The 14,493-nt window shown below is 33.7% G+C and overlaps 2 protein-coding genes across 2 annotated transcripts; both read right to left on the bottom strand.

The window, feature by feature from the left end:
- Positions 1-6,948: 6,948 nt before the first annotated feature.
- On the bottom strand, positions 6,949-8,066 carry LOC131615012 (uncharacterized). The gene is made up of 2 exons (XM_058886535.1): positions 7,458-8,066; positions 6,949-7,384 (listed from the first exon to the last, which is right to left on the bottom strand). The coding sequence occupies exons 1-2, from the start codon at positions 7,638-7,640 to the stop codon at positions 7,112-7,114; spliced, it is 456 nt and encodes a 151-aa protein (XP_058742518.1). The 5' UTR covers positions 7,641-8,066; the 3' UTR covers positions 6,949-7,111.
- Positions 8,067-8,211: 145 nt separating this feature from the next.
- LOC131615021 (indole-3-acetic acid-induced protein ARG2-like) lies at positions 8,212-8,832 on the bottom strand. The gene is made up of 2 exons (XM_058886544.1): positions 8,675-8,832; positions 8,212-8,581 (listed from the first exon to the last, which is right to left on the bottom strand). The coding sequence occupies exons 1-2, from the start codon at positions 8,746-8,748 to the stop codon at positions 8,365-8,367; spliced, it is 291 nt and encodes a 96-aa protein (XP_058742527.1). The 5' UTR covers positions 8,749-8,832; the 3' UTR covers positions 8,212-8,364.
- Positions 8,833-14,493: the final 5,661 nt, after the last annotated feature.

Raw genomic sequence — 14,493 nt, 5'->3', positions numbered from 1 at the left:
TTCCACTAAGTTGGACTGAATTTTCTGAAACTTCAAAATGTCATAACTTTTGATCTGTAAGTCCGTTTTAGCCTCCGTTTTGATTGTATTTGTGAATTGTTGGATGAACATTCTAAAATCTAGAATATGTTGCAATAGGGTGAACAATTATTTATGATGTTTTGTTGTTTGTGAACTCATAATGTATGTTAATTGTGAATATGTCTCACCCTTACTATTGATCATTTTCAGATTAAGGAGTGGCAACTTTTGTGCTTGGTGAGGATAGCTCGTAAAGCTAATCCGTTTAGTTTTAGTCGTGTCGGGTGTCATGTTCTGGTCTTGTAATACTGGGAAACGTTCTTTGTTTTAGAGTTATTTAATAAACTCTTATTTTTTGTTGTTTGAATAAATTTGGTTGAATTACGAGTCGATGACTCTTTGGTGTTGGTAACCAATGTTAACATTATTCAGTTCATCTCTAAATAGCACAAGAACACACAAGAATTCCAATTCATTCCACAAAACCTTCAACTGAGTAAAGTAATTTGATACATCGAGGTTACCTTGACGAAGCTTGTAGATGTCTTCTTGAAGATCAGAGACGCGGAAGATATCACTATGAGAGAATCTGAGTTGTAAATTCTTCAAAACACCTGCAGCATTGTCAATCCAAAGAACTGATTTGGCAATTGATTCTGATATAGATAGACGAATCCAAGCGAGCACCATCGTATTACATCGAATCCATGGCGCATAGAGAGGGTTAGAAACTGGTCGTTTACTGAGGAATCCATCAATGAATTTTTCCTTGTTCTTGGAGATCAATGCAATATGCATATACCTAGCCCAACTGTGATAATTCTTGTCATCAGGAAGAGGGGAAACCAATATCAGTGTATGGTTTTCGTTTGGATGGAGATAGAAGGGATTGATTGAATTCGTGGAAAAATTAGTGAATTGTTGGTAAGCCATTGTTGAATAGAAAGAAGAATAGGAAGGTAGCACAAAGAAAAAGGAGTAACTGATGTGCGAACCAAAAAGCACGAATCAGAGAGGGCAAGAACGCGAACGAAGAGAGAGTGCGAGAGTGCTACCCGGAAAAGATAAAGGAACGGTGCAACAATGGCTACCAGAGCTATGTTAGCTCTGATGCCATATTAATAATGGTGCATACAAGCATACCTCCATTGAAGGTTCAAGAGAAGAAGAAGATGTAACAGAATTTTGTCACCCCATAGAGAGAAGAAAGATAGAATAAAGGGAAAAGATAACTCTTTGATTACTTAGATAAAATTACAATGAGTGTGCAACATAGCTTATATAGAAGTAGATGTAAGCCAATAGAAACTATATAAGTGGCAGCTACTCATTAGGCAATAGCAAAAATATAAACACTAAACCAATAGTAGAAGTTAAGAGATTGCAAGAGGGAAACCTACAACTACAACTCCGAGACCATTTCCATACAACTAGTACATACAAAAAACATGTTTGACCAGTACAATAAGAAAAGACAATTTCTTTATCCACCCCCTACCTTCTTAGGAACCCGCGGGGAAATTCCTTAAATGCCCCTATATTTCAGAAGTGCATCTCCAAATGCACCTTTTTTGGAAATAAAAATTATTTCGAAAGTGCATATCTGAACACCTTTTTTTTTTGAAAAAATGTGACTTCGGAGATGCATTTCCGAAAACACCATTTTTTTGGGGAAATGGTGTCTTCGTAGATCATATCTGAAATATTTCAATTTTTGGTCTTGAAATTTTTCGGATATGCATATCCAAAAAAACTCAATAATTATTAAAAAAAATAAAATCAAGGTGAATCAATACAATTAATAGTATAATTAATTGTATTAATTAAAATATATTATTAAATATATATATTATTATAATCAAGATATAATAATAATAATAATAATAATATTAGCCTAATAAATATTTAAATCAACACCTTATTTTTATAAATAAAATTATTAATAATAATAAAGATGCTTATTTATTTATTATTTTTTATGATACATAAAAAAATCATTTCATAAACTAATTTTCAAAAGAAATTTGATAGTTAAAAAAATTCATTTTATAAACAAAATTTTCAAAAGAATTTTAAAGTTAAAAATTATTTTACTAACTATATAAATGAAAACATTCTTATTATATTGCATAAGTAAATTTTGAATTATATAAAATTAAATATATAATTTATTCGCTAAATAAAATTAAGACAAAATCTTCTTGTAATTTTTTTAAACTAAGTGAAAAATGATTTTTTTATCATAATTAATTATTAAAATAATTTTATATTTGTGATTTTATTTATTATTTTGAAAAACTATGTAATTCGAAATTTATATTAAAGTATGAATAAGTAGTAAATAATTTTATTCTTGATCTCTTTTATTTTAAATTTTTATTGAATAATTATTAATGTATTTATTTTTTATACAATCATAATTGTTGTGTATTAGTTATAATTTTAGTAATTGTTAATATGAAGTTTATCAAAAAATAATTAAATTTTTTATGAGTTTTATTTTTAATTTATAATCCGAATTAGAATAGAAATATCAATAGTATAATTTTCATTATTATTCATAACTTATTAATTATATTAATTCTAGGATATCTAAATTAATCAATATTCCAAAATTTTCAATTTTTTTGAATTTTTTGGATATGCATATTAAAAAAAAAACTGACTATTTTTTGAGGGTTTTTGCGGACATACATATCCGAATTAACCAAAATCTCATTTCTTTTTGTGTTTTCGAAAATGCATCTTCGAATTAACAAAAATTCTAATTTTTTCGAAGATACACCTAATGATATTTTAGAGTTTTCAGCAGGGTTTTCACTCCACCATAGGATCTATAAAAGATTATCCAAGAAAATGTTGTGCAATGCATTTGTGACATCGCCTGGAGTTTTAGTTGTTTTTTTTTTACACAAGGAGTTTTAGTGTTATGTACCACAAATTTTACGTAAATACAACTGGATTTTGAAATATGGAATCTAAATGGAAGGATGTTGACATCATAAATGTGCGGCAAAATACCCTTTTTGGTCCCTTAAGTATACTCCAAGGTCCATTCTGGTCCCTTATCTCTAAAAAGTGTCAAAGTGATCCTTTAATTGTCCAAAAAGGACCACGTTTGTCCTTTCTGTCAGCTCCGTTAGTCAAAGTCAAAGGAAAGGCATGGGTGGCAGACACGTTTTTATCTTTATTGCCAGGTGGTTTATTTTAATTGCCAGATGTGTAAATTTGTCTTAGACATAAAATAGAAAGGAAAATGAAATAGAAAACTCATTTTCTCTTCATTGGTTCTTGGACGAAACCCTAGCGCAGCTGCCATTGACGAAACTCCAATCTCTAGTTGCTGCGAACGAGAACGAAGACGACATTCAAGGTGAAAGCAAAGACGAAGATGACATCAGAAGTAAGTTTCTGCTTCTCTATGCCTGGTACTCTATTATGGTTTTAATTCCATGTTTCGGAAGTTTATATCCTGCGCTTCTATTTAGGGTTTCGTTTGAAATGGACAAGTATCTAATCATTACAATCCACCATAGTGGTGAATTTGCGAGTGAGGACTTGAGCGTTTACGTAGGAGGCCAGATTGCTAAACTGAGGGTAGATGCTGATAAGTGGAGTTTTTTTGAGCTGTTAGATAGTATCAAGGAACTAGGTTATCGAGCCATAGAAAACATATATTATAAGGATCCAACTGGTGGGATGAATATGTTGGTAGATGACAGAGGGGCATTAGAGATTGCTGATTTATATAGGGTTCAACTTAGTGTTGAGGTCTTTATTAAGCACGCATTGTCCCAGCCTGTTTTTGCTTATGAAGCTGAAGTTGTGTTAGATGATATTCCACTTAATGAGATGCCACCTAATGAGATAGTAGATGAGGTAGCAGTAGAGATTGAGGAAATATTGAAGGAATTTGATGAGAGGGCCAATGATGTAGCACAGGATGATGTGAGGACTAATGATGTAACACAAGATGGTGAGAGGGCCAATGATGTAGCACAGGATGATGTGAGGACTAATGATGTAACACAAGATGGTGAGAGGGCCAATGATGTAGCACAGGATGATGTGAGGACTAATGATGTAACACAAGATGATGAGAGGGCCAGAGATGTAGCACAAGATGATGTGAGTGCAGTTGGAGCTGATAATGGACCTGTGGGTGGTGAGGTTGATGATGATTTAAGACGGACTGATGATAGTTCTGATGATAGCAACTTCAAGTATGATAGTGCAATGGAGATAGTATTTGATGATGACTCTGATGAGTATAGTACTGAACTGGAAGAGGAGGATGGAAACCTATTGGACTGTGATATTGAAGATAATGAACAAATGAAAATTAAAAAAGGAAAACAAATGTCTGATGAAAACAAAGAAGATAGTAAAGGGAGTGATAATGATAGTGAGGATCTTGGAAGTGATTGTGATAGTGATGATAGTAGTAGGGCTAGGAGAAAGAAGTATCCAATTTTTAAGCTTTTAAAGGATATGTCCAATTACAGATGGGAAGTGGGAACCTATTTTACTACAAAGGAAGATTTCAAGGAGGCAATTGTTACTTATGCAGTCCATTCTGGCAGAGATTTAAGGTTCACTAAGAATGACAAGATAAGGGTTAGGGTCAGGTGTAAGGATGGATGTGAATGGGAATCTTACTGTGCTAAGTTGCCTACTGAGGATTCATGGCAACTAAGGAAAGTAGTTGACACCCATAGCTGCAGTAGAGAGTATCATGTAAAGTTACTGAAGACAAAATGGTTGAGCAAGAGGTTACAGAATTCACTTAAAACAAACCCTAGAATGAAGCTGAAGGACATTAAGGAAAAGGTTCAGAAGAAGTGGAATGTTGGGGTCAACAAAACCAAGGTTATAAGGGCTAGGTTTGCAGCCAGAGACATGGTTGATGGGTCATTTCTAGGGGATTATACAAGGGTGTATGACTATGCACATGAGTTACTAAGATTTAACCCAGGTTCAACTGTTAAGGTTTGTGTCCAGCCTGCACAAGAAGGTTCAACTGTTGAGAATTTACATTTCAAGAGGTTGAAAGTGAAAACAAGGATAGCTGGACATGGTTCTTGGAGCTGCTTATTGATGATCTTGATGGGAGGGAAGAGTGCCTCACATACACTTTCATTTCTAATCAACAAAAGGTATGACATTTTCATTTTTCATGTATTAAATTTGATATGATATAGACAAAATGTATGACACTTTCATTTTTTATGACTTAGGGGTTATTGCCTGCAATGGAGGAACTTCTTCCAAGAGTTGAACAGAGATTTTGTGTTAGGCATCTATACAACAATTTTAGGAAGAAGTATGCCGGAAAAAAACTAAAGGAGATTATATGGAAAGCAGCCAAGTCAACTTACTACCAAGCTTGGGAGAGAGAGAGATGAAAGTAATGAAAGAGGTCAATGTAGAAGCATACAAGCACATGATGAGCACTCCTCCAAGATTTTGGAGCAGATCATACTTCAAAACTCATAACAAGTGTGATGTTGTACTAAACAATATGTCAGAAGCCTTTAATAGTGTCATATTGGAGTCAAGGGCAAAACCATTGATCACCATGGTGGAAGAGATTAGGGTATACATGATGGAAAGGTGGGCAACAAACAGGATGAGATTTCAGAAATTAGAAGATGTTGATGTGTTACCAAACATTAAGAAGAAGATTGAAAAAACAAGTTCATACACAAATATGTGGCTTGTAAGGTAAATTCTGATTTCATTCTGATTTAAATTTTGATTTAAATTCTGACTTCATTCTGATTTAAATTCTGACTTCAATCCTGTTTGTTGAGTTTATATTGAAATAAATTCTGAAGTAATAATGAAATAAATTCTGACTTCATTCTAATATAAATTCTGATTTTTAGGATGTCTGATGAGTTTATATTCGAAGTGAGGAATTTGGAAAACAATGCTGAAAAATTTACAGTCAATCTGAAAGATAAGACTTGTTCATGTAGAAGGTGGGAGTTGACAGGCCTCCCCTGTGTTCATTCACTATCAGCAATCAAAAGCAGGAACCAGAAGATTGATGATTATGTTCCTGAGTATTACAGGAAATCAAGATATATGCAAGTGTACCAGCCAGTCATTTTTCCAGTCAATGGCTCAAACCTATGGGAGAGGACAGAGTACCCTGATGTTCTGCCACCCAAATTTAGGAAAATGCCAGGAAGACCCAAAAAAAGGAGGAATTTGGAACAAGGTGAACTGGATGGCACAGATAGAAAGATGAGAAGAACTGGCTTCATTGTGAAGTGCAGTAAATGCAAGAAACAAGGACACAACAAACTTACTTGCAAGGTACCATCAACTATTGCACAAGCAGCTCCATCTCAGACTACTTCTGTACAAGTATCCCAAGCAGCTCCTTCAGCTCCATCACAGTCATCTCAAGCAGCTCCTTCACAATCATCTCAAGGAGCTCCATCAAAATCATCCCAAGCTCAGAAGACTACTCCAAAATCAGCCAAGAAGACTACTCCTAAAGCAAAGAAGTTGGCAGTTAGAAGGCCAAATGCCCCTTTTATCCCACCTGGTCCAACCACAAGGCTGACTGCTGCAAAAACAGCTATAGGTCCAACAACAAGGAGGACAACACCTACTAAAAGGGCCACACCAAAATGGAAACCATAGTCTCTTTATTTTATGTAGTGTTTTGGAATTTTAGACATCAGTTTGAATATTTTGTAATGTGTTTGAATATTTTGTGTTTTAAGAACCTGGTATGCAGTATTTTGGCCAAGTAATTGTGTGCTTTTGAACATGTGATTTCTGATGGCAAGGTTAATGTTAAAGTTAATGCAATATTTTGGCCTATAATTTTTGCCTTTTTCTGTCATATGAATATTAGTGGTTTGTGACCTTTAGCAAAAGTCAATACATACTTAGCAGTGTGTAACAAATCATAACATTACAACACTAAACCATAACATAATTTTTGCCATTGATAACTTTAAAACATTACAACACTAAACCATAACATTACAAATACAAACTTTACCACTACAATTCAATACATGAATAAATATCAAATTCAGTACATACTAATTCATAACCTTACAACATACTAATACAGACTTTTCCAAATGACCAACACTAAAATAACACAGAAAAGCCTTTTCCAATTTTTCTCAGAATTCATCATCTTCTTCAACTCTCTTGTCTTTTGTTTTAGTCTGTCATTTGTTGCCTTAAGAGTTATCAACTCCATTTTTGCTGCATCAAGTTCAATTTGAATCTTCTCCATCCTACTATTCTGCATCTTCATATACTGGTCTTTCTCATCCATCACATCATCAAAGAACCATTGAAAATAGCCACACCCTGTTTGGGTTGAACCCTGTGAAATTCAAAATACCAATCATTCATAAGGCAATACATGACATGAACAAACAAGTGAAGTTCGTTTTTACCTTGTAATTACGACAGCCCCAGAATTGCTTCCCGAAATTCGTGCTTGTTGAAGCCCTACGAAGCAAAGCTATCTCTCCACACCCACATACGGGTCTCCATCTCAAGTTTGCAGCAAAACCATCATTCTTCGTGTTAGATTCGAATGAACATGGCCCTGCGATTGATGATGATGTCTGCTTCATTGGAAACTGACTTGGGTGATCTGCAACAAAACCCTAGAATTTGGGGAAGAAAGGAGGCAAACGATGAACCCTAGAATTTGGGGAAGAAAGGAGGCAAACGATGAACCCTAGAATTTGGGGAAGAAAGGAGGCAAACGATGAAGAAGAGAACATTGAATAACGAGTATATAATATTCCACGTCACCTGCCACGTATACAGACCTAACGTCCGTTTGTGCCATTTGGACAGAAAGGACAAACGTGGTCCTTTTTGGACAATTAAAGGATCACTTTGACACTTTTTAGAGATAAGGGACAAGAATGAACCTTGGGGTATACTTAAGGGACCAAAAAGGGTATTTTGCCTAAATGTGCTAACTTTTAAATTTGACTGAAATTTTTTACTAAAAAGACTTAAAAAAACCCACACCTTAAAGTCCAAATCCTAGACCCGTTATTGTATTAGGCATAGAAAAAGACATTTTCCTTTCCACTATGATATTTCTTGTGTTCCTAGAATCTTCTTCATATTGTACCAACGTCAATGTCACGGATCAGTAACATAAACATGAGAAAACATTCGTAACCACAATTCACAATTCTAATATATCATAATTTTAATTTCATTCTAAAATTAAAGCTTACACATGAGAACAAAAAATTGAACAAAGAGGCCACCCAATTTAAAATCACCACCCCCACCACCAACATCAACAACAAGTTGAAAATAGAATGATTCTAAATTTTACTTTTTCCCCAAAACCGTGGCTCGTAGGTCAGCAACATCAACCACGTTGGTGTTCTCCGGTTTGTAGTAACCAGTGACGGGGTCTGGGACCCACGACACCTTTTCTTTATTTGCCACCTTGTCTGTCCCTGATTTCGGTGCTACCATCTTTCCGCTGACGGAGGTTGCTACCCCTCTTGTCGCGTTTTGTGTTGCTGCCGCCGCATATCCTCGTCTGTATTAAAAAAAATAAAATTAATTTTTAAGACAGAAGAAAAATCATTACTAACAAAACATTTTTATTAAGAAAATGAAAACAATACAGTACCTAGTAACAGAATTGAAGAAACCATCAGCAGCAATAGCAGAGATAGCTTTGATGTTATTGAAGGAACGAGCCATTGATGAGAATTGAGAGCAATAGAGGAGTATTTAATAGAAGTGATTTTGTGTGTTGTAATGTGTTGTAGTGTTGCTTTGTTTATATAGGCCAAGGAAATATAAAATTCGATGCAACCATTTTGTTAATAGAATTTTTTGAGCCACCTCAAAATTGGAATCTACTAACTCTATAGGACTACAGCCTCTACTTTTCTGACACCTATTGGTTGATTCCTAGAGCCGTTTTATATTTGCCTTTCATTATTTCAACTACTTTATTATTTTTGGTTAAAGAATGGACAATTAATATATATTATTCAATATTCATGCATTTGTTCCATATTTGTAAGTACCACTAGTTTGGCAATGATTTGGGACCATGGCCTTCTTTAGCCGAACAAGTCGTTTCATTTTTTAGTAGCACTTGAACCGGTCAGTCCTAGAGGTCGGCAAGTAGCCAACATTATATATAAACAAAGATAGATTAGTAGAAAGGAAAAAAAAAACCGCTAGGGAGAAAATATTACAAAAAGTATTCTAATAAGAAAGAGTAGAAATATAATATTTTAGAATATTAAATTTTAAATATTTTACAAAGAAATTACTTCAACATGTTTCTTTGACTTGTGAGATTTTTAGTAATCTTAATAGGGTTGTAGGTATCTAATTATTAAAGTTGAATAAATATTTTGATTGTAATTTTACGAAGAGTGATAAAATAAGAAGTTGATAGATTGGTGGAGATAGAAGACTAAGACCCTAAATTGAAGTTTTCTAGAGTGTTTAGACGCCAAAATAAATGTTAGTTGGTTGATTTAATATTCGAGGGTTAGGAAGTCAGATTAAGAAGGTGAAGGTTAAGTTCAAGATTTCTGAATGCATTGATTTTTTTAATTTAATTTTTGAGACAAAGTTATTGAATATTCATTTGCTTGGTAGAATGCTTACTTGGTTTCAAGTTTCAACCTAATAGGGGTAGTGTAATACGGTGGGAGAACTGACTTTTTAGAAATGTTGCGGATAGCAAGAGTCGCCACCGACTTTTATTTTATTCAATTGGAAAGGCTAAAAGAACAGAAAAAGACTTTTTAAAAGACTTTGAGTTCGGAGAGTAAGTTATACAAAGGGAATGTGTAAGCATCCTTTGTATCCATGGTTATCCATGGGCTCTTAATTGCTTAGCTCACTTTGTTTGTTTATATTGTTTGAAAAGTTTGAAGTGTAGTGTGTGAATAGGAAAAAAAACAAGGACTTTAGCTTGTAAATAAGCGTAGCCTTTTTGAAAGTTTTTTGTAAATAGGTGTGAAAAGTAATTTGAATTTATTTGGTTTGAGCAAGCAATTAAGAACTACCTACCCTAAGTTTAATGTCTTTCTTGTTCTTTAAGTCTTTTAAGGGAAATATACTAACCGCACCATTAGTTAGTGGGGAGTCTTTTCATTGGATGTGCGGGTCATCGAAGATTATCCTTCTCCATTAGACTGTCTCTACCATAAAGAGGCGGGTAGTCTTTAGGGAAAGATATAATAATCATTAATCTTTTTTAGGCAACAGGCGAGGATACCTTAGCAATGGGACAATCATCATTTACCGAGGCAACATCGAGGGACAAGATCATTTTTCTGTTAGGCAACTTCGAAGGGACATACGATCTTATAATGATTTATGAACTGAGGGCAACATTTGCTTTAGGTATCCTCGTATTCGAGGGACTTGACTATTTTAGAATTTAAAGGCAATAGGCAACAGGCAGCATAAGAAGGGTTACCCTAAAGGTGTGTGTGACACAATCATGTGGTTCAATTTGAATATATATCTTATAATTAGTGGTTTTATGTTCAATTCGAGGTTGCACTCACTAGAATTACTAACCACAACAGAAAATAAAGCAGAAAATAAAGCAGAATTAAATGTCCTACACTATTACAATAAACACCTGTAGGGCAGAAAAATAAAGGCAGGAAAGTAAAGGCAGAAAATAAACCTAAACTATTACAAGAAAACTTATTGCGGCCTATTCATATTTTCTAGAATATTTAAATGGCAGAATTTAAATAAATAAACAAGTTTTACCCAAATGGCGAGAATTGACACATACGACAATCACAGAATATGAGGTGAGAAAAGAAATTCGCGTGTTGGAAAAAATTGAAGGTTAGAGGCATTTGTGGTGATAAATCCGAAATCTTAAAGACTAACCTAAAATTAGATTAAGGTTAAATAAATTAAAACATAAAAATAAAATTATGGTTAAAAATTAACAAACCTAAAATTAAACCTAAAATTAATTAATTAAAAATTAAACCTAATTATTAATTTATTTAACCTAAAATTAAAACCAACAACCAAACTTAATTAACTTAATTATCCTATTGGTTAAAAAGAAATACTAATTAATTTGTTGATTAAACTAATTAAATTAATTAACCTAAAAAAACTAATTTGGTGAAAAATGTTTAATATTTTAAAAGAAAAGAGAGGAAATATTTTGAAGTAAAGTAAGAACAATGGAAAAAAATAATTAAAAGTAGATAAGTCGAAGAAAAAAAGGAGTTAATTGAGCAAACTAGACGATGATCCAGTGTTATGCGTCCCTGAGTGTTCACCATGGAGCAACGTATTTGGAATCCTTGGATTGCCCCCTCTGTGAATCCAACGGTGAGATGTTGAGGGTGTATGATGGGGATACGTGCGTGGGACATGCTGGATCTGCAAGAAAGAATTGAGAAAAAGAAGTTATTTGTCATGCCCAGGAATCGGGCTCGTGACCCCTAGATTACAACACCAAGCTTTGCCATTCTTGCTGCATATGTTAGTTTGTTAATATGACAACAATTAATCAATAAATATAAAAAAGCGTGTTGAATGTTTAATTGAGAAGAAAGTCAAAGTGGGGCCCAACGCTATTGGACGAACGAATCAAATGGAGAGAGGGTGTACCTTGACTGTTGACTGGCGAATGAGAGATGGAGGGAGGATTGAAGCACGCTGACTGGCCAATAGCGTTGCTCCGCGTGTGGTCCATCAACTATTCATCATCTTCTAGAATTTACCTGCGGATTCTGATTCGAATTTTGCTGCGAATGCACCTGCGAATTTTTCAAGGGTTTATATTCATCCATGGCAGCGACTTGGGACTTGCGGAAATCAAACAATTAATGCAAGAAAGGTGCCCAGATCTTCTTAAAAGCTTGCTACAGACTCAAGGGTGCCATCGTTTTGGACAAACAAGGACTGGAACATGGAAAACGAAAGCTTCCATCTTTGAAGTCCTAATAATGGTGAATCATTATCCTCACGCTAAAGCTTTGAAACGATGGATCCAAACCTCCCCAAACACTGTCACAAACACATTAGAAGCAACAAAACTCATGGAAACACATTATATGACCAAATTCGATGATCACAATATTGAATAAGCATGAATGATATACAACAAGGTGCTTACGTGATGTGTTGATGATGTATCAACCCTTACTTACTCAGAATTACCTCAGGAAAAAGAATATGGTCTTGGTTTAGTTTGAAAGTAACTGCCACAAAAGATCTCCTTTGCCCTAGTGTTCCTTGAATTTTTGTCACTTGTAAACCCTAATAGTTGTCTCTAATTTTTCGCCCCCCTGGCTGCAATGTTTGTGTGAATATATATGAGTAGATTAGGGCAAAAGGAATTGGAAAGGAATCAATATTGATTGAAGAAAAAATTTGCTTTGATTTTGTTATGAAATCTTTCTTTATTTGGCCAGTTCTATTTTCCAACTCTTCCTTTCACGTGTTATTGGACATTGTGAATAAATTTGAATCTATAATATCAATCTCACAATATTTGATAAGTAAATCATAATTTATTTGATTTAGTTTTGAATTAAAATGAGTAAATTCAAAACTTAAAGAATAAAATCACAAAATATTGTATGAGATTGATTTATTGGGCCCCCAAGGTGACTTTTAGATTCATCAAGAAATTGAAAAATTATTCTCATCATCATTTATCATTTAATTATGATTATATTTGATTTCTTTTGAATTTAAATGATTTAATTCAAATAAAAATGAAATAAAATCAAAAAATAAAGGATATTTGGTTAATGGGCTTCTTGTAAGCTTATAACCAGGTGGGAGTTTTAAAAGTATAGGCCCATTGCTAAAAATCCAAAATTTCTCACTTAGGGTTTCATGCTTTTTTTTTCAAATTTTGCCCAACTTGCACCGGTCATAACTCATTCAATATTTATCATATGGAGATGATCTAGGACTTTTTAGAAAGCCCAAGATGTCCTCTACAAGCCACTTTGGAACCCTTTTTGCATTTGAGGATTTTATCTTGAAGATATGGCTCCTGACAAAAAATAGCTTTTTGCGAGCTTCTAGAAGGACCTGTAATATTTTGACTTATATCTCTTATGCGGAAGCATTTCTTGACCTTGAGTACAACATCAAAGTTGTAGAGAATTTAATTTACTTGATAATGAGCTTTGATTAGGGAATTTCTGATAAAGCATGAGAGAGATATGATCAGTCAAAGTTGGGTCGACTTTTAGGATAAAACCCTAAATTAGAAACTTGGACTTTTGATGATTTTGAAGCTTTCCTTGATGAGTCATGATCAATACTTGATCAAATGATGAATGTGACTTCAAAATATTGATGTTTGACCAAAAATCATGAGTTTTGACTGTATTTTGACCATAGTTGACTTTTAGGTCAAATTAGTCGATTGTTGACTTTTTGAGCCATTGACTGAGCAATCTTGTGAATCAGAGCTTGCAGCTTGGCATGAGGATACTTTGAAGCATATGAGAGGCCATGAAATCCACTTGAGGTATCAGAACCTGATTTTACTTGGAGAGTAACAAAACCCTAATTCAGAGGTATTTGTTTAGGAGAAGATATGCATGCTTCCTTCTTGTGTAGCTTTGAGCAATTGGAGATCTTTGAGTCAAAGTATGATGAAATGTGATGGGCAAATTTTGGGGTATGACAGGTAGCTAATAGACTAGATATGTTTCTTGTGTTTTTACGGTTGATGTGATCGTTGGGGTCAGTGTTCTCAATTAACACTTCCTAGAAAATATTTAGATCATTGCCTATCATTCTTTGTTATGTTAATTGTCATATCCCATTTTTGTTTCTTCATTTTATACATTCATTACATACACTATTTTGGACATTTTCTATTTTTCGAAAGAAAAAAAAAGTCAACATTAAGTCAGTTTTCGCATAATCTAAAATTTAAAAATAATCTAATTGTATTTCATGCATTTTCATTAACTATCATCGCCTCATGTATTATGTGAAGTCGACTAAAGGTCAATCAAAATAAAATTTTGGTTTTACAGGCTAATCGATAAAGACATTTTTCCATCGCACGTAAAATTAGTGGACGGAATATTTTGAGTTTTGACCTTTATAGAACACTTTTATGAAACTATTTTGAATTTTGGTGTGCTCGTTTTATTTTTTTGGCTTTGAGCACGTTCACTATTTTATCAGTCGGAGCTTTTTATCTTGTAATTTTAACTACATTTTTTACATTATCGAAGAGTTTTACTGAACTATGTTGCGCGTAGATAATTTTGATATGTTCATTTTTTATTTTTCGACTTTCCGCGCGTTCACATTTTATCAGTTTCGGTCCATTTCGAGTCCTTTTTTATTTAAAATAATTTTTTTCCAATTTTAGTTTGATTTTAATTTCACTTTTATTTAATAATTAATCAAACCAAAAGAATTTTGGAGATTAAAAAACAATTCAAAAAATTAAGT

Source organism: Vicia villosa, linkage group LG1 (genome assembly GCF_029867415.1).
Source record: "Vicia villosa cultivar HV-30 ecotype Madison, WI linkage group LG1, Vvil1.0, whole genome shotgun sequence".
In the NCBI taxonomy this organism is placed as follows: Eukaryota; Viridiplantae; Streptophyta; class Magnoliopsida; order Fabales; family Fabaceae; genus Vicia; species Vicia villosa.
Note: the sequence above shows the minus strand (reverse complement) of the source record. Positions and strands in the feature narration are given on the sequence as shown.